Source organism: Dermacentor silvarum, chromosome 10 (assembly GCF_013339745.2).
Source record: "Dermacentor silvarum isolate Dsil-2018 chromosome 10, BIME_Dsil_1.4, whole genome shotgun sequence".
Lineage (NCBI taxonomy): Eukaryota > Metazoa > Arthropoda > Arachnida > Ixodida > Ixodidae > Dermacentor > Dermacentor silvarum.
The window spans coordinates 58,983,667-59,003,688 of NC_051163.1; the positions used below are offsets into that span (position 1 = coordinate 58,983,667).

At 49.2% G+C, this 20,022-nt stretch overlaps 1 protein-coding gene across 1 annotated transcript; it reads right to left on the reverse strand.

The window, feature by feature from the left end:
• Positions 1-14,906: 14,906 nt before the first annotated feature.
• Positions 14,907-19,585, reverse strand: LOC119432025 (transmembrane protein 199). Its single transcript, XM_037699474.2, has 2 exons — positions 19,185-19,585; positions 14,907-17,054 (listed from the first exon to the last, which is right to left on the reverse strand). The coding sequence occupies exons 1-2, from the start codon at positions 19,568-19,570 to the stop codon at positions 16,829-16,831; spliced, it is 612 nt and encodes a 203-aa protein (XP_037555402.1). The 5' UTR covers positions 19,571-19,585; the 3' UTR covers positions 14,907-16,828.
• Between the last annotated feature and the right edge of the window lie 437 nt (positions 19,586-20,022).

Consider the following 20,022-nt stretch of genomic DNA (forward strand, 5'->3'; position numbering starts at 1 on the left):
AGTGGCAAAGGATAATGCAAAAACAAGAGTGCATTGGCAACAAGAAAAGAGTGACATGCAACCAAAGTGGTGAGATCGTGATACGCGGACCTACTGTTGTTACAACTGGCATTTAGCACAGTTGTGCCCAGGGGCTGTTCTCGACGAAGAATGCTGCACCGACAAACCTGCAGCGATGAAATGCCATTTCTGCCCCTTCGTCATTGCAAGGCCAGGGAGTTGGCGACTAGATCAGCATCACCTGAGATTAATGGACAAGCCATTATGTTTCGTATCTTCGGCTGATCAACCGCTCAGAGCTGATGGGCGCGACAAATTCTGAATGATCGGTCTCGTGCGTCGTTAAACGACCACGCCAATCTTTTCTATCACGGTATGGACTGTGACAGTCAAACAAAAGCGCTCACTTGAGACGACGTGGAAACAATATTTAGCACGAAGGCCCATCTCTCGGTCAAGTTGATCGTCATGGAAAGCCCAATAATTCTTGAAAGGGGCCAACAGCAAGAATTTCCATGGGAACGGATCCAAGTTGAGGTTCCCAAGTCGCCAAGCGGTTGCCCGTATGCGGGGGCGGTTGCGCAACCTTGGAGGCGTAATCTGGCGGAACGTTCGGTGCAACGTCAGAGGCAGGATTTTGCAATCAGCTTGACGGTTGTGATTGGCCGTGAAGAACAATGAATTCCCCCGACGAGACAAAAGGGGAAAGTGAAGAGCTTAAAAAGCGGACCTCGAGTGCTGTGAGGTGGGCTCATTCGTGTTCGTACATTGAAACTCTCAAAGTGTAAATGCTGTAAATAAACCCTTTTTTGCTTCTCTTGGAAGTCGCCCCGGACCTCTTGATCGCCCGGCACCTGGCACATCACCAGCCACGTAAACTCGTGATGACCGCTTGGGCAAGAGTCGCAACAACTGGCAGTTGACTGCTGTGGGATGGAACCGTCAGCCTACGCAAAACCCAACATTGTGCAAGAATAGGAAGACAGTCAGAGTGCTTGGCTCTTTCCATGCTCAGTCTGTAGTTATCTACAACAGCATTTGAGCCATCAGAAATCTATATCACAATCTTTTCATCTCTCGTTCATAAAATACGAACCCATGCCATAACTCGCTGTCGAACTACCCTTAAGTGTGAGCAGCGTGAATGACCTATTGCACTTGCTATGAGCTTGCTGTCAGCTGCAGTGTCGTCTATCACGATTTCACCACCGATCGCTGTTAACTTGTGCTTATCGTTATTCATTGCTAATGTACAAGTAATAAATTATCGTTCATGATTCCTCAGAAATTAAACTAGTCCACGTATTTATCGGACAGCCCTTGTACTAAATAAATTTTCTTCAAAGAACCACTCCGGTTAAATAATTTGGCTAAATAAATTTTGTATATTTCTTACTACTGCCTCAACCTGCATAAAGCTTATCATAATTGTGCTTGTCTAGTGCCTTGTGTAGACCATTGATTACCCAAGGTTAAAAAATAAAATGCGTTTTCTGTTTCACAAAGTCATGCTGTTCGGTGCTGGACATCAGCTGGGTTAGTTGGGTCTTCAGCACCGCCCCGTCTCTTGTTGTTGAGGGGGGAAATGACCTTGGTATAACAGGCCGCACACTTGCATTAAGGGTGACTGCGATAAGGCAAGTGATAAAGCTTTTCAGTGCCTAGCAAGACAGAAAGACGTACCTAGATATTCAAGAACATTTTTTTGTTCCACACTTCAGCTTGACTAAAGAAAGTGGATGACAGCATCGCCTTTCACCTGAAGCGGTCACTGCCTGTAGAGTTTTCTACAAAAAAGGTCGTAGTTTCACCCGAAAGGCGAAGCATCAATTGCAATAGCAAATTAGTAGAGAGATATTCGGAGTAGGGATAGTAGTTTTATCGGCTGCATAAACTTGGACACATCCGCTGAATTAACAAGCGTGGTGTCAGCGCGCACAAGCAAACATAAATAGATCACACTGAATGACCGCAGACAACGACTGTCAAAACACTGGCAGCAATTGCAGCCGCCGCAGCGGGCAAGGTTCGTGCAGTCTATCGCTTCAAAGGAAACTGAGCAGCGGATGCACAGCGCATACAAAGGTAAGAGCCGTGTGGAGATAAGAGACCATGCGGGCGACGGCCACAGCCGGGCGAACGGAGTACGAACGGAGTTGTTGGCAGAATAAAAGCTGCCCCCCCCCCCCCCTCCCTCCCGCGCTGCCTTCCCGCTTTCGCGTGGGAGACTGAGTGGCCCGTACGCCCGATTGCAAGATACGCCTTTGGTGCTGGAGCACAGCGTTGCCCTGCCTCCCTCCCTCCCATACTCCCCCGGCCTTTCACATGACGGTCGCGTTTGCTTTCAGTCGTGCGTTCGCTCTCCGCGATAGCGCGCGCGTCCCCCGCGCGCTTTCGCTCGCACATACGGCGCGCGGCGACGATTTTATCGCCCTTGGAATCTATACAGAACCTCACGGCGACGGCAGAAATCCGGTTGAAGTGTCCATATAATTGCTATCGCAATAAAATAATTATTTTTCACTATAGTGTATACAGGCACCATAGTCTGTGTATGTGTCGATGCTCACACACTACGTTTCGTCACGTCTACCGACTGTTTAATTCCCGCGGGCAATGAGCATATCTTAACGCTGACTTCCGGCACTATTGTTAATGGTGATGTGTTCCTTGCACCCAGCAGTCACTGCGTCTCTGGTGGGCTTAGCATTACTCCTAGCCTGGTGCGTTTTCAGGACGGTAGAACTTTCGTCGCTGTTCATAACTCTACTTCTTCGCCAGTTGTGCTCTCCCAGGGCACCACTGTGACTTGCTTTACAGACACCGAACCTCTTTCGCTAGTACCTCTTCACACCGAATCATCACCTTTTTCTACCAGAACTGATGATCATGCTGCAGCCGCTGCTCTAAAGGACGCGATAAATCCCGATTTGACTGCTGCCCAGAAAGAAGACCTTTTGGCCCTACTGCAAAAACACAGCACCTTATTTGACGTTAACTCCAAACTTCTGGGGCGCACTTCTGTTGCAGTGCATCGCATTGAAACCGAAGGCAGTTCTATTGTACGCCGCCGCCCGTATCGCGTGTCTTCCGCAGAACGGAAAATCATTGCGGACAACATTGACGACATGCTTAAAAGAGACATCATTCGGCCATCGTCCAGTTCTTGGTCGTCTCCTGTTGTGTTGGTCCGCAAGAAAGACGGCTCTGTACGATTTTGCGTCGATTATCGAGCACTTAATAAGATCACACGCAAAGACGTATATCCGATGCCAAGAATCGACGATGCCATTGACTCCCTCCAGGGCGCTGAATATTTCTCAAGTCTCGACCTTCGATCCGGGTACTGGCAAATACCCATGCACGAAGCGGACAAGGACAAGACAGCCTTTGCAACACCAGATGGACCTTACGAGTTCAACGTGATGCCCTTCGGTTTATGTAATGCTCCTGCAACATTTGAACGCATGATCGACACAGTTTTACGCGGCCTTAAGTGGAAGACCTGTCTGTGTTATTTAGACGACATTGTTATTTTTTCTACAACCTTTCGTCAGCACCTTGAGCGTTTGGACAAAGTTTTCACATGCATTTCCAACGCTGGACTCCAACTCAACACAAAAAAATTCCATTTTGCCCGAAAGAACATCAAAGTGTTGGGGCATCTTATCAGTAAAGATGGCGTTCGACCAGATCCCGACAAGGTTGCTGCCGTGCTTCGCTTCCCTCGCCCCGAAAATCAAAAACAATTAAGAAGCTTCTTGGGCCTGGCATCCTACTTCCGCCGCTTCATCAGTCATTTTGCTGCCATGGCGTCGCCGCTGCACAAGTTGCTGACGTCGGGCACTGCTCTCACTTGGACAGACGACTGCGAGCTTTCTTTCCAAGCCCTCAAGCAAGCCTTGACATCCGACCCCGTCCTGTGTCACTTCGATGAGAATGCACCAACTTGTTTGCACACCGACGCTAGTGGCCATGGGATCGGTGCTGTCCTTCTACAGCGTGATACCAGTACACGAGAGAGAGTCGTTGCTTATGCCAGTCGCGCATTAATGGCTGCCGAAAAGAACTACTCGATAACTGAGCAGGAATGCCTCGCAGTAGTTTGGGCCATACAAAAGTTTCGACCATATCTTTATGGACGCCACTTCACAGTCATAACCGACCACCATGCCTTATGCTGGTTGTCGTCAATGAAAAATTTGTCTGGACGCCTTGGTCACCGGGTAGTCCGATTACAAGAGTATGATTTTGACGTTGTCTACAAGTCTGGGAAAAAGCATCAAGATGCCGACGCTTTGTCTCGCTGCCCCCTGCCACTATTATCTTCGAGCACGTCTCTCCATTGCTCGCCACTTGATAATGAGACTAAGTCTCCACTTACGTCATTACCTCTAGCGGTTACTGACACGCCATATTCTAATCGCGGAACTCAGTTCGCCTCGTGTCAACGTTCTGATCCCTACTGCAGCAGCATCATCCAACGACTGTGCGGTACTATTTCTGCACCAAATGCCCGATTACGTCGACAACTGCGACTATTTAACCTCGACAACGATGTGCTGCACCGCTACATTTACACCATCGACGGCCACTGCTGGGTACCTGTTGTTCCACGTTCGATGCGCACACAAGTCCTTGAAGCCTTTCACGACGACCCATCTGCTGGCCACTTGGGTTTTCACAAAACATACCACCGCGTTAGGAGCCGTTTCTTTTGGCCGGGCATGTCTACCTTTGTGGCCAAGTATGTCGCTTCTTGCATCCAGTGTCAACGGCGGAAATGACCGACTTCACCTCCTGCTGGCCTTTTACAGCCCATCCCATGTCCCAAGACACCTTTTGCCATCGTTGGAATTGACCTGGTCGGACCTCTGCTCATAACGCCAGCAGGTCATCGATGGATCGTGACAGCTGTCGACCATCTCACACGGTACGCAGAGACCGCACCTCTACACTCTAGTTCGGCCTCAGACGTTGCCGGCTTCTTTCTGGATGCCATTGTGCTGCGTCATGGTGCACCTCGTGTACTGTTGAGTGATCGCGGCAAGACTTTCATGTCACAAATGATCGAAGAAGTACTCAGAGCTTGTGGCACAATTCATAAGACGACATCCGCATACCACCCTCAAACAAATGGCTTAACAGAGCGATTTCATCGCACGCTAACAGATATGATATCAATGTATATCGGGCCAAGCCACGACAACTGGGACAAACTTTTACCATTTGTGACGTTTGCTCACAACACTGCTATCCAACGAACTACAGGGTACTCACCTTTCTACCTAGTTTACGGCCGTTCGCCGACATTCACCATCGACGCCGCTTTCTTAACTGCCCCAATTAACACCTCGGCCAGTATACCAGAACAGTTCGTCTGGCGACTTAACGAATGTTGTGACTGTGCTCGCTTCAACACAGAAGTTAGTCAACTAGACCGCAAGCAACGTTACGACATCTCTCGTCGAGACGTCTCCTTTCGTCCTGGAGATGAAGTGCTCCTTTGGACGCCCATTCGTACACCCGGCTTGTGTGAGAAGTTTGAATCGCGCTTTCTTGGCCCCTACATTATTAATGAACAAACATCCCCAGTGAACTATCGCGTTACTCCCATCGAGGTTTCTTCCGACCATCGTTATCGTGGCTCAGAGATCATTCACATTTCGCGTCTCAAACAATTCGTTCGGCGCCTCCCTCCTGGCTAAGTCGCGGCCTGGCTGGCCGCTTGCGCGCGCGGGGAAATTAGTGTGAGCATTATTCATACGTTTCATATTCTCATCTGTACATACTCATCACCGTTTTGGGGCCTTGTAGTGGGGCTCTCGCTCGAGAGAATAAAGGTCTGACTGCCTAAACCTTGTCTCGCAATATATATATATATATAGACATGGTATACATGTCTGCGGCGCAGTGTCTACAGCAGTTACAAATGGAACAATTTGCAGCTATTATGCCTTTGTGCAGTAATTGCCTTCATGCATTTAGAAAACTATGATAGCATGGAAATTTAGAAAGATAAAGCATAATATATAATGCCCCATGAACGTCTGAAGCCGCAAGAGTAGCTCAGTATTGTGTTCACTTGAGCTGGTTGGTACATGGCTTATACTGAAAAAAAAAAAACAGCTCAAAGACGGGAGACAGAGGGCAAGTAGCAGACACAATGAAGCACAACTTCATCACTTCATTGCATATGCTTCTTGCCCTCTGTGTCACCTTCCTGCTGTTTCTTCAGAAAGAAACACAAGAACAAAGATTTGAACTATCTATCATTCCCATGGTAGTTGAATATCACAGCAGCAGAGTTCCCTCTAGTAATGTTAAAAGGAAGCACTATGCTCATTGTGCTTCAATGACAGTCCACCGCCATTGACGAGTGATAAGTGTGTAGCCAGGCACTATCGGTGACTACGCAAATGCACTGGAGGGAAGGTTTTTTTCTCAAGCAACTCCTCTCAAAGGAATCAGTGAGGAGTGTTGCTGAAAAGCAGTGTCTTCTTTCGTTGGGGGTAGTGCTGTGCTTTACTCTATGGAGCCAAGGAAGGGCTTGGAGTCGAAGTTTGATTTAGAATGCAAGAAATAGATGAGGGATTCAAGTACTGCAAGAAGCCAGATAGCTTCATAGCATCAGTAGGACACTCCCAAGAAAATGCGCCCTGGCCACAGACTCCACAGTACTGGACGGAGTTACAGCAGACTAACGACAGCTATGAGAACTACTCGCCAAACCACCATCTCAGCTTAACCAAAGGTTCAGCAGTGCTATGAAAGGCAGTGAAAGGGAAGGCAGTGAAAGAGGTCATCCACCCAACAGTAGCACGAAACTACAAAAGAAGCCCAGCTGGGTCTCAGAAAGAACGTTTTGCAGTTTAAGAAAAATGCGTCCTGGTGTGGGGATGAAAACCAGGACCAACACTTCTCCAGGGAGGTTTCTCTACTATCCGAGCTAACCAGGAGACTAGCAGATTGCACCCCCCAGAGAGAGGCTGAATTATTCAATAACTCGAACCGCGGAAGCACTGAGAGTGGCCAATCAGTGCTGCAGAAATCCACAAGGTGAAGGACAAGGAGGATCATTAGGATGCTTTGTAACTTCATGTCAGTGTTAGGTAGATCAAATTATTAAGGTCCACAGGCCTTAACAAAACTTTGCAAATAGCTCTATCACGTATATGCCTGTGTGTGTATGCGCTACTTGTGCATTCGTGTGACCACTGTGTACATCATAATTATCAACCAGCACCTGGAGTAGGAAGCCAGGCTACCAGCCAGGCTAACATGTCCAGATTATAATTAAAGTTTGTATCTCTCTCCCCCTCTCATGGTGCAATGAGCAAAAACATGTCAAAAAACACTCTGATTGTTGTCACATTTCTCAGGGAGGGTCCTGTAAACAAAGTAAATTTATGGCTTTGAAAGGAAAATGTGGCACATTTGTGTATGGGTGGGAATCAAACCTGGGCGACCAGGGTACAAGACAAGCACGCTTCCACAATGCCATGGCGGCTCCACGGTTCTGGCTGACTAAAGCAGCGACTAGTGCGTCGGTAATTACACACGCCATGTCGCACCCATCTGGCTGCAACATTACAGTAAAGTGACTTCAGTTAGAGTAAGGTGACTTAAGGTGGAGTAAAGCGGATTAAGGTTGATACAAACTAGAACAAGGTAGATTAATGTTGGTACACATTAGAGCAATGTGGATTAAAGTGGATTAAGGTTGGTACAAATCAGAGCAAGGGGATTAAGGTGGAGTTGTGAAGGACACGTGACAAGGTGTGACGTCACGTATCATGGACATAACCAATTAATCCAAGAAGTCAAAATGTTTTTGCATGCAAATCACGTAAGGCTACTTAAGTGACTCAATTTTTCAACCCCACTGTAATGCAGCCAACCATTTTGGCTGGTAGGTGAACCTTCGTCTTTATGCTCAGCAGCACAATGCCATAGCCTTAGCAAGTCACAACAATTCAGAATGAAGCATAAACCGAGTGGTTGTGTGGTTTTTGTGTGTGTGTTGCCACATATCACAACAGCACCTTAACAGAAAGTGCACCAAATTCAAGGCAAACTAAACAGAGTATGCCAGACACAACACAGTTACTCAAAGAACTTAGCCTAAATTGCAAGGTCTAACATTCCAAAAGTGCACAGTGGGTAATGAGGGACGGGGACCTCTACTACTCTATCATAGTGGAGAGCTCCGGATTATTTATGAACAGCTGGGGTTCTTTAACGTGCACCTAAGTACACAAGCATTTTTACATTACGCCTCTATCACAATGTGGCCGTCACAGACGGGAAATGAACCCACATCCTCATGTGCCAGCACCACAATGCCATAGCAAGTTGAGAATTGAGTCTAACAGAGGTTTTCTTATAGTGTCATATTGTCACGAGCCTCTAGAAGTGGACTTGAAGGTTTAATAACCCGTAGAGCAGCTGGCTCTCGGAAGACGCGACCGTCGGGGCTGGCTCGAGCAGAGAAGGGGCGCGCGGTCTTCTTTCTTCTCTTGGGCTCGACCCACTCTTGCCCTCGACCCACTACCTACAGGTGGCAATATCCCCCCTTCCGAACAAAAGCATCGCCTCGATGCTAAAAAAAATAGGCGTAGAAGACAACGACGAAGAAGGCAGGCAAAGCGAAAGTACACAAAAAAAAAAGTAGCCGTCACGCCGGCACAGTCAATGAACGAAGAAGCAATCTCCCAAAGATAAATGAAAAGTAGAAACAAAGAAGGGAATGAGAGAACAAAAAAACGAAAACAAAAAAAGTTACGGACGCGCAATGTACGGCTTCATGCGCACAACATGAACTATGTCTGAGCTCGGTTGTCTTTGTGTCCTACTCCGTGCCTGCGATGATGTGTCCGGAACAACTTCGTAGTTTACGTCACTGACGCGGCGGAGCACTTTATACGGACCGAAATACCGGCTTAGCAGTTTTTCACAGAGACCACGACGGCGAACGGGGGTCCACACCCAAACTTGGTCCCCGGGGTTGTAGGACACGTCCCTGTGGCGGATGTTGTAGCGTCGTGCGTCTGCCTGCTGCTGCTGGCCGATATGCAGCCGCGCGAGCTGCCGGGCTTCCTCAGCACGCTCTGCAAATTCCTCGGCGTCAGTTGTCAATAGGTCAGCGTCTTGACACGGCAGCATAGCGTCCAGCATCGTCTGGACTTCGCGACCGTAGAGAAGGCGAAAGGGCGTGAAGCGCGTCGCCTCTTGCACGGCGGTGTTATACGCGAAGGTCACGTAAGGCAAGATCCGATCCCATGTTTTGTGTTGAACGTCTATGTACATTGCGAGCATATCTGTGACCGTCTTATTCAGTCGCTCGGTAAGTCCGTTGGTCTGCGGATGGTACGCGGTCGTCTTGCGATGCCTGGTGTTGCTCAATTCAAAAACCTCGTCCATAAGCTGCGCTGTGAATGCTGTCCCTCTGTCAGTTATTACAGTGGAGGGAGCGCCGTGACGCAAGACGATGTGGCGCATGAAGAAGTGCGCTACCTCTGAGGCCGTGGCTCGTGGGATCGCCTGCGTCTCAGCATAGCGTGTTAAATAATCAGTCGCGACGATCACCCATTTGTTGCCGTCGGCAGAAAGGGGAAACGGTCCGAGAATGTCCATGCCGACTTGGTCGAAAGGCGTGTGAGGTGCTTCAATTGGCTGAAGTAAGCCAGCCGGTTTAACGGATGGTGTCTTGCGGCGCTGGCATTCACGACAGCCTTTAACGTACTGTTTGACGCTTGCCGAAAGCCCGGGCCAATAGTACATTTCGCTTACTCTAGCGAGTGTTCGTGAAAAGCCTAAATGACCAGATGACCAGATTTATGTACATTTTTTTCTGTATTGGTGTGCCAAAAAATGGTGAAATAAAGCCAATATCAATGTCGGTTCGTCATGGCAAGCGAAGAGGACGTCGTCGCGCATGTCCCTTGGAACCACCAGGAGGTAAGCACGGCTGGTCGAACGAGCATTCTTCTTATACAGCACGTTATCTCGCAGACAGAAGGACGTCAGCGAGCGGGACAGATGGCGTGGTATGGTTGTGTCGCGACCCTCTAAATGATCGATGATCGGTCGAATCTCACCGTTGTCACGCTGCCGTCTGCTCAAGTCCGACGAACTAATGGCGCCCAGGAAGCCGTCATCATCCTCTGTTTCCTGACTGGCAGGATCAATGGGTGCGCGGGACAGCGTGTCAGCGTCTTCATGCTTACGGCCAGACTTATAAACGATGGTGATGTCAAATTCCTGTAGCCGCAAGCTCCACCGTGCCAGTCGTCCTGAAGGGTCGCGCATGCTTGCCAACCAACAGAGGGCATGGTGGTCCGTCACTACTTTGAAGGGACGACCATAGAGATAGGGGCGAAACTTGATGATCGCCCACACGACCGCGAGGCACTCCTTCTCCGTAGTCGAATAATTCGCCTCGGCACGGGACAGGGAGCGGCTGGCATACGCTATAACTCTTTCCACTCCATCTTGAAGCTGGACGAGCACTGCGCCAAGGCCAATGCTACTGGCGTCGGTATGCACCTCAGTATCAGCATCATCGTCAAAATGTGCAAGAACGGGTGCGGACTGAAGGCGCTGTCGTAATTCAGCAAAAGCCGCCTGTTGCTCATTATGCCACACAAATGGCGTATCGTCTCTTGTAAGGCGTGTCAGGGGTTCCGCTATCTTCGAAAAGCCTTTAATAAACCGGCGATAGTAGGCGCACAAACCCAGGAAGCGCCGGATGGCCTTCTTATCGGCAGGAGCTGGAAACGCGGCCACAGCGGCAAGCTTGTCTGGATCGGGTCGGACCCCTTTGGCGCTTACTACATGACCGAGGAACTTGAGCTCTTCGTAACCAAAGTGGCACTTTTCGGGCTTAAGTGTGAGGTCTGCCGATCGGATGGCTTCTAGCACACTCCGTAGGCGGTGAAGATGCTGCTCGAACGTTTCAGAGAAGATGACCACATCATCCAGGTACACAAGACAGGCCTGCCACTTCAGTCCAGTAAGGACAGTGTCCATCATTCGCTGGAAAGTAGCCGGGGCTGAACACAAGCCAAAAGGAAGCACTCGAAATTCATAGAGCCCATCTGGAGTCACAAAGGCTGTTTTCTCGCGGTCGCGTTCGTCTACCTCGATTTGCCAGTACCCGCTTTTTAAATCGAGAGAAGAAAAGTACTGGGCGCGCCGTAGTCGATCTAACGAGTCGTCGATACGCGGCAGCGGGTACACGTCCTTTTTAGTCACGTTGTTGAGCTTGCGGTAGTCGACACAGAAGCGTAGCGTTCCGTCTTTCTTTTTGACAAGAACGACCGGAGATGACCACGGGCTGTTGGAAGGTTCGATGACGCCATCGTCAAGCATCTCTTGGACTTGCGTACGTATGGCTTGGCGTTCTCTTGCCAACACGCGGTAAGGCTGCTGGTGTATCGGGCGTGCGTCGTCGTACGTGATGATCCTGTGTTTAGTGATGGAAGTCTGGCGTACCTTGGAAGAATGTGCGAAGCAGGTCCTGAATTCAAGCAAGAGCTTGCGCAGTGCTGTCTGGCTATCGGTGGACAGTTCAGAATTGATGTCAAGATGGCCCAGAGACGTGTCTGCTGTCTCCACTACTTCTGACGTGAAACAGTTGTTAACGTCTGCTATTGCGTCTGCAAACGCTAACGAAGTGCCGCGGAACAGGTGTCGGTGCTCGTAGCTAAAGTTGGTAACAAGCAATTGCGAATGACCAGCACGAATCTGTATAACACTGCGAGCCACACAAACACCTTGTTTCAGTAGGTGTTCCAAGTTACTTTCGGCCACCGCTTCGCCATCGCGTAAGCCACAGCATGTGACGTCGACGAGGACACTGGCACGTGGAGGAAGCGTTACACTGTCAGCAGACACACGAAGTACGTCGTCGCGCCGTCGGCCGTCTTGCACGTCGATTGCTCGTTCGGCAGAGAAAGTGATACGACGCTCTTGCAGATTGATAATCGCGCCGTACTCCTGCAGGAAGTCAACCCCAAGGATAACGTCGCGGGAGCATTCGCGTAAGACAAGGCAGCTCGCTACGAATGTAGATCCTTGAATCTCAACTCTAGTCGTGCAGGCGCCCAGCGGAGTAACGATGTGGCCGCCAGCCGTCCGAATCTGCGAGTTATGCCAGGGCGTGATCACTTTCTTCAGCTGCGTTGCTATTTTGCCGCTTAGTATCGTGTAGTCTGCGCCGGTGTCCACTAAAGCACTAACGGCATAACCGTCAACAGTAACTGGTATATCGAGCGAAAGCCGGTCGTCTCGTTCAGTTGCAGGTGGTGTCGGGTCGGTATCTTTCCGTAACTGCGTCCGTCGGAGGTCTTCAGCGCTTCGACCGTCAGCGACCTCGCCCCCAAAGATCGCTTCAGTTAGTTTTCCCGGCGGGGACTGGTCGACCGCTCGGGAGAATACCGCTGGCGCGGAGGTGAAAATCGTCTCGGAGACGGCGAACGCGACTGCCGCCGGGCAGGCGGTGGCAAGCGCTGCTGGGACAGGTATTCCTGAATGTCCCGGGGTCGTTGGCCGTATCGGGGCGGCGGCGAGTATGCGGAAAAGCCGCGAATCTCAAGGCGCCGGTATGGGCACTGGCGGTACAAGTGGTCAGCTTCACCGCAGTGGAAGCACAGAGGCCGCGAATCGGGTGTGCGCCAAACATCCGACTTCCGAGGGGGCGGGCGTCTATCGTCGACGTAGTGAACCGCTTGCTCCGTACGATGGGCAAATGGAGCGGCATGAACAACGGGCGGCGGCGTGTACCCAGCGTCGTAGTACGGTATCGGCTGCACCGACTGAACTGACACCGTAGGAGGAGCACGAACGAATAGCGGCGGAGAGGAAGCAGGGCGCTTCAGGGCTTCTGCGTAGGTCGCACGAGGGTATTCAGGAGGTACTGCCGCAGCGTTAGCAGGAGGCAAGGTATCACGAAGCGCCTGGTGCAGTTCGTCCTTGATAATGCTCGCTATGGAGCTTACCGTAGGTTGCGGTGTTACAGCGGCCTTTTGCAACTCTTCACGCACTACAGAGCGGATGAGTTCTCGCAGTGAGTCGCCGTTGCTTCCTATGGCCGTGAAAACGTCAGCAGCAGACATGCTGTTCGCTTGCCGCTCATACAAGTTCGAGCGATGCAGAAGCATCTTTTCCATGGTTACGGCCTCGGACAAGAACTCCGCGACCGTCTTCGGAGGGCTCCGTATGAGGCCAGCGAAGAGTTGCTCCTTGACCCCGCGCATCAGATGACGTAACTTCTTCTCCTCCGTCATTCTTGGATCCGCTCGTCGGAAGAGGCGCGTCATGTCTTCGACGTACGTGGTCACAGTTTCGTTTGGCAACAGGACACGGGCCTGAATCGCTCGTTCCGCTCGTTCGTGGCGATCAGAACTGGTGTAGGTCTCCAGGAGCTGACGACAAAACTCGCGCCACGACGGCAGTTGCCCGTCGCGGTTCTGAAACCACGTACGCGCGCCATCCTCCAGGTAGAAGTAGACGTGTCTGAGTTTTTCCGTGTCGTTCCATTCGTTCACGGAGGCCACGCGCTCGTATTCGACCATCCAGTCTTCGACGTCTTCGAACACTGTGCCATGAAACGTCTTTGGGATCCGTGGCCTCTCAAGTGTGTAACGGTTCGACATCGTGCTTCCCGTACCGGTTGGGGCGGTTTGAAGGGTGGCGCTGGTCATACCGGTCGATGTGGTGGGAACCGTAGCGTCGACGACTTCTGGGGACAGTCCCCTGATCCTGCGGCTGGCCCTATGCACGGGAGTGTCGACAGGCACTGGATTCGTAGCGCGGATCCTTGGAGGGGTCTGCAACATCCGTGAGGATGCTTACCCAGCACCTCCACCAGTTTGTCACGAGCCTCTAGAAGTGGACTTGAAGGTTTAATAACCCGTAGAGCAGCTGGCTCTCGGAAGACGCGACCGTCGGGGCTGGCTCGAGCAGAGAAGGGGCGCGCGGTCTTCTTTCTTCTCTTGGGCTCGACCCACTCTTGCCCTCGACCCACTACCTACAGGTGGCAATATGTTCGGCAGGTGAATTTTGGAAGGCACACTGAATGGAGCAAGAATTATTTGTACAATGCCGTGACAGACAAGAGATAAAGACAGTGTGGTTCCCATGGCAATTAAAGCTCCTCCATACACATTTCTGCCGACCAGGTTAACCTTTTCAGGAGGATAAATATAAATATCAGAAAACGAAACAGAGGTTTCTTTTCTATCTAAATGTGCAAAACGCATTGATAATAAGCATTTGCAGCAATAGTGGAGAAGCCCCAGGTAGAAAACTGGAAGTAGGCTTCACCCCAAGCCACCTAGGGCTTCGTTTAAAATTTGTACAGACAGCTCTCGTCATATGTGCACTATAGACGTAGTACATTTCATCTGCTTTACATCATGTAAGTGATGCCACTGCAGCCGGAGACCTTGCATCTCTTCATCTCCTCTGACCATGCTTTCAAAAAGATGAGTCGCGTGCCAAGCTCATCCTTAATTCATGCTCTAAACCAACACATGACGCTTTGTGCCTAAAAATTAAAATTAAATTATGGGGTTTTACGTGCCAAAACCACAATCTGATTATGAGGCACGCCGTAGTGGGGGACTCCGGAAATTTCGACCACCGGGGGTTCTTTAACGTGCACCTAAATCTAAGTACACGGGTGTTTTCGCATTTCACCCCCACCGAAATGCGGCCGCCGTGGCCGGGATTTGATCCCGCGACCTCGTGCTCAGCAGCACGAGGTCGCGGGATCAAATCCCGGCCGCTTTGTGCCTGTCATTTCAGTGTTGGCCGAAGAAATTCAGCCAGAAACTTCGTACTCAATACAGAAATTCAGCAAGAAAACAATTGTTTTCTTTCTGGTGTTCCATAAAGGGTTAAGTACTGCCAACCTACCCTCCTCCTCCACACTCCTCCCTTGCTCAGCTCCTCAGCTTCCGGTGTCAAGTGGAATCTGTGTCATCTCAGTTTCTGGTTCCAAGCAGAAGCAACATCATCTGTTGCCGCAGAGGTACAATAGTACAAGAGCAGTGAATAAGAAATTCGGGAAATGGAACTACTGGGAACAGAAACTCTGGAAGTGAAACCAGTGAGGTTGACGAATTAAGGTATCGCGGCGCACATCAAAGGTTGGAGGGGCTTTGTTGGCAATGAGTGCCAACAGTAATGCAGTGAGGTCAGAAATAGAAAAATAAGATATGATATTTATTCAGGGGTGTGTGAATGTGCGTGTACAATCAGATCCAATAGGAAAGGAAACATTTGATCTGTACCCAAGACTAAGAATTTTTTACTTGCTTTGGTGGTGAATGGAAGTACAGAAGCGTGGGGTCTCTGAAAGGAGAGCGACATGGTGAATACTATAGTATTAGTGAATAATTTCTGCACTAATCTTTTCCCAAGTACATATGATGTGTTCCCTAACGCATTGGCCTGCTCTGTACACACACACACCCATGTAGACAAATACATACAGAAATTTTTTCACAGTGAACGTTTGCAGTAAGTAACCCCATGCAGGCATGTCCTTTCCCAGATAGCCGTGTACAATACAGTAGGATGGTAACTGTACTAGGTTTCATTAATTCCCCATTCTAGACAGCTTCTTGGAAGCCCTTCCACACATCTGTGGCCTCCTTTCGACTAGCTTAAAAAAGCGCACATTACAACACAACTGATGCTGTGGCCGCTCATTACAGAAAAGTAACTGGTCACAGTTTGTAGATTTTTTTTTCAAGTTAATCAGACACAACCAACACATCACTTTCTTGTAGCTGCCATGCCTTAATGATTTACGCAATGAATGAAAACATACACCAGTGGAAAAAAACAAATAATGGCAGGAACTACCAAATTACAACAAAAATTGACATTCAAATTCTTTGGTGATGTTAGATATAGCAGGAAGAACAAGACTGTATACACTTTTCTGATGGGCACAAATGCAAACAGTTCTCTGTCAGCTCGAAGCTTCCTAGGGCCTAGATAAAGGCAAGGAGTGGGTTCACAAGAGATAGATATGGGCACCAACTAGCAACTAACTGTATTTAATGTAGCAAATGCCTGAGAAAGTGCATATTTTTGCTCAAGGTATTTACTGCCAGCCACTTGGCCTTACATTTCTATAAGTTTTGCCCGTGTGCCTGCAATGGATTGATCAATGAACTCAAAAAGTTATGAATGCTTGCTCAAGAGATTCACGGAATGTTTGTAATCCACAGGAAAAGTGCAACAAGTGTCAGCTTACCATCATTATTGCACTTTGAAAAATTGGTCGACTAGATCAACTACTAATCATAACAGATTTGCATGTGTTTGTGCGTACATCTTTTTGTGTCTGCGCATGTGTGCAGCGCTGTTTCCTTTCATAACATTTGCTGTGGTGGTACATTAAATATGACCAGTTGTCAGCAAGCACCTGTTTCCGTGTACCTCTTAGTGCCGTGTTTCAGCGCTGCTTTCTGCAAAACTTTCCCCGGCACACCAGTACAAAGGTGCATCAATTTAAGCAAAATGGATACATTCCTTGACCCAAAGAGATATAAATTTCCCAGAGATAGTAGCTCACACAACCATATGGCCATATGGTCATAGTTGGTGCCCTTCTACCACAAGTACGATAGCATTGATTGACGAGTTATGCAAATGAACTGCTCTCAATTCCCACCAAGTGAATAAATGTTGCAACAGATTCTACAAACATTGCACTGCTCTTGCATGCCCATCCAAAAAGGATCCAGCCTTCAGAATGAGCACAAAGAACACATCAGATATGACTTCAAAGACAAGCTGTGTACTTGGACTAGATGACACGTATCAAAAAGTACAACTCAGCAACGGCCACCACAATGGAGGCAATGAGTCCAACAAGGACCTGTAGGGGAATGTGGGGATCAGGCAGCGAATACTCGACCGCCTTGTAGAAGAACGCAAACGTCCCGGCAACGGTGACCAGTAGGTTGACCAGAGCCCACGACTGCTGCTTGACTTGCCGCACCTCTGCTCCAACCTTGGTGAATGGTGACGACCTGCAGTGTAAACAATGGTACAAGGGCGATTGAAATATCACCTGAAACCTCGCTGTCCAATCTATTTTGTTCAACTAAACAGAAAGAAAACAGAAACAAACTGATTTGTTTTCGAGATGTTCACCCAGCTTTTCGAAACTCTCTGTCTATCTATGAACAAGCAGAATCTGACTGAATGAACTCGGGGACATATTCAATAGTGCTATCTAATTAATTGATTCAGAGGGTTCAATATCCCAAAGCAACACTGAGGCTATATGAGAGCTGCCATAGTGGAGCGGTTGGGATTAATTTTGACCAGCTGGGGTTCTTTAACGTGCAATAAGTAAATGACAGTTTTTTTAATTTGTCCCTTGTCGAAATGCAGCCGCCAGAGCCGAGACTCGAGCCCACGCCCTCATGCTCAACACCAGAACATCACAGCTAGCCACTGCACCACTGCTTCAGGTAATAGGGCCATTTATTTTACCTACGCTTCGTGCAGGCTCGTGTACACAAGTGCAGTGCCAGGCAGAGGTTATGAGGTCGTGTGCTGCACTTGGCTCACTGGGCTGTAGCCAATCAGGGCAGACTGCGCGTCGTCATCAGCAGACGAAAAGCGCCTGGCTCCACACTTCGCCTGACTTCGCACTTACTGGCTGCGTATATGCCCTGGTCTGAAGCTAAACGGCAATGTACGAGTTTCCTTTCATCAGCAGATCTAGGCAAACCGCAGCGAAATACATCGGGAATGCGCAGTGCATGGAGACAACCTGTCAACAGCGCGGAGTCTGAAACAGCCCACACCATCCGCGAGTAAGATAATTTTGTCTCTTCTTGGAAGATCAGCTCACCTTCCTCTGTGACACATGGTCACGCCAGCACTTCGTTACCGTCCTTGTAGTGAATGTTCACTATCGTTGCTACATCAGCGCCGGCAACTGCAGACAAAATGGCACCACGTGCTTCCAATGTCGTCTGCTGCCTACACTCATTGAAACCGTAGTGTGGAAAGTGTAGTTTTCATGCTACACATGGCTATAAAACATGGCTTCGTGTAGGCGGGAGGAGCTACACTTTCCTACACTAAGTTAGAAAAAAAAATTAAATTATAGAGTTTTATGCGCCAAAACCACGGTCTGATTATGAGGTACGCCGTAGTGGGGGACTCCGGAAATTTGGACCACCTGGGTTTCTTTAACGTGCACCTAAATCTAAGTACACAGGTGTTTTCGCATTTCGCAATCGTGACCAGGCGAAATGCGAGAACACCCGTGTACTCAGATTGAGGTGCACATTAAAGAACCCCAGGTGGTCCAAATTTCCGGAGTTCCCCACTATAGCCCTAATGTTGCTCTCTGTCACTGATGTATAGATGAATGATTCCGCTCTTTCTTCATGGCTGACACCCCCAATGCACTACGTATACCGCATCGAGACAAAGCTGCCTGGATCAAGCATGTCCATAAAACTGATATTTGTTTGCCGACTTATAGGACTTTAGTTTCGCAAGTGAATCGACTACTTTTAATGCAATTAGCATTCTTGGGGAACATTACCAAGTTTGAGGTATGTATCTAATCTTTTCCGCCATACTAGCAACTCAAGTTGTCTACTAGCTAGTGCCAATAGGTATGGTCCGATTGCCGTCTTGCCAAGCGGACAGCACGGGTCACCGGGTATGTCCTTGAACAGATAACTTTGGCACTTCGTATGCGATACTGGTACGTGCCTATTCTTTATGCAGCCTTAATATATTTACGTGATAGCATCCAATCAGCAATAGACGCCTCTCCATAGAGCACGGCCACTTGATTGATAGCCACAGCCAGGAAGCTACAGCCAGGATACAAGGGATAGTGGGGGTTGCTACGGAGTTTCGATTGGGTGCGTGCAGTTATTACAATGTGCGCTGTGCAATAGTATCACTCGACATTGAGGTTGGGAGCGAGATTGCCACATCGTCAATGAGCGCACGGTTGGGTTTCACACTCGTCGACTCATTAACCCATGTAAGAACATCCACTAGAAGGATTCAATTTGCTATTAGAAACAATATTCTCACACGTCGCATTGCTGAGCAGCGAATGCTGCGCAGATGTTGCGAGGGTATCAAACGAAAGTGAGTCACCCAGAAGTCCACTGACTAACCTGGCGCGGCAAACGTCCACGTCAGATGTCATGCGGTCGTAGTCCCGATTCAGCTGTTGCGCCTTAAGCTTCTGCACGCGAGCTTCGAGTTCAGGGTTGCGGGGAGGCGTCACGGGAGTCGGTAAACAGAGCTCCGATCCCTCCAGCAGTTTGTGCAAATAAACGGGTGCACCGACGCCCTCGGCGTTTACGGCGTCGCGCAGAGAGCGCAGTGACCCGAAAGGTATGCCGGTAGCATCGCATTTTAAAAAGTCCTCTGCTTTCTTTCGTAGGTCTTCTTCGCAATCGTGACCATTGCGCACGCTTTCTAAAAATGCGATTAGCGTGCTGCCTGGCTTGATTCGGACGCCTTCGAATGTCAACAGCCCTTTCCTGTACGGGGCCATGTTTAAATCACGTGGTTTAAGTAAACCCATTGCCTTATATATAAGTAACGTTTCTTTGAAGTAGAGTGCATAGCAGCGCCGCCACAGCCATTAACTGCGAGTCTTGCATACGTAATGCTCGTATATGTCTAGCATCTGATGTTTTTAATGCTCACGTAATAAATTTTGTTCAAAGTAATAAGGCCAGTTTTATGACCGCAGAAATTTATTAAAGCTATTCATTATAAACAAATGCGCCCCAGCTCGTATTTAATTTATTTTCCTTTGTTAGCTCGCTGCCCTTTTGCGCTCGGCTCGAACTGGCCAATCACGTTCTGCAACGAGTGGAAACGCCGCGCGCCATTGCCGAGGCGTGCGTGGAGATTTGCGTTGTGCTCGATCGTACACGTAGGTTTGGTTGTGTGTTGTGCCCGGCGCCGCTGACTCTTCTCACAAGCGACGTCCACATCCCG

Bases quoted from the DNA above. Each gene is read 5' to 3' on its own strand.
- LOC119432025 (XM_037699474.2), bottom strand. From the start codon at position 19,570: ATGGCCCCGTACAGGAAAGGGCTGTTGACATTCGAAGGCGTCCGAATC. The intron at 17,055-19,184 runs GTTAGTCAGTGG...TTTACACTGCAG, and splicing joins GTGGACGTTTGCCGCGCCAG to GTCGTCACCATTCACCAAGG.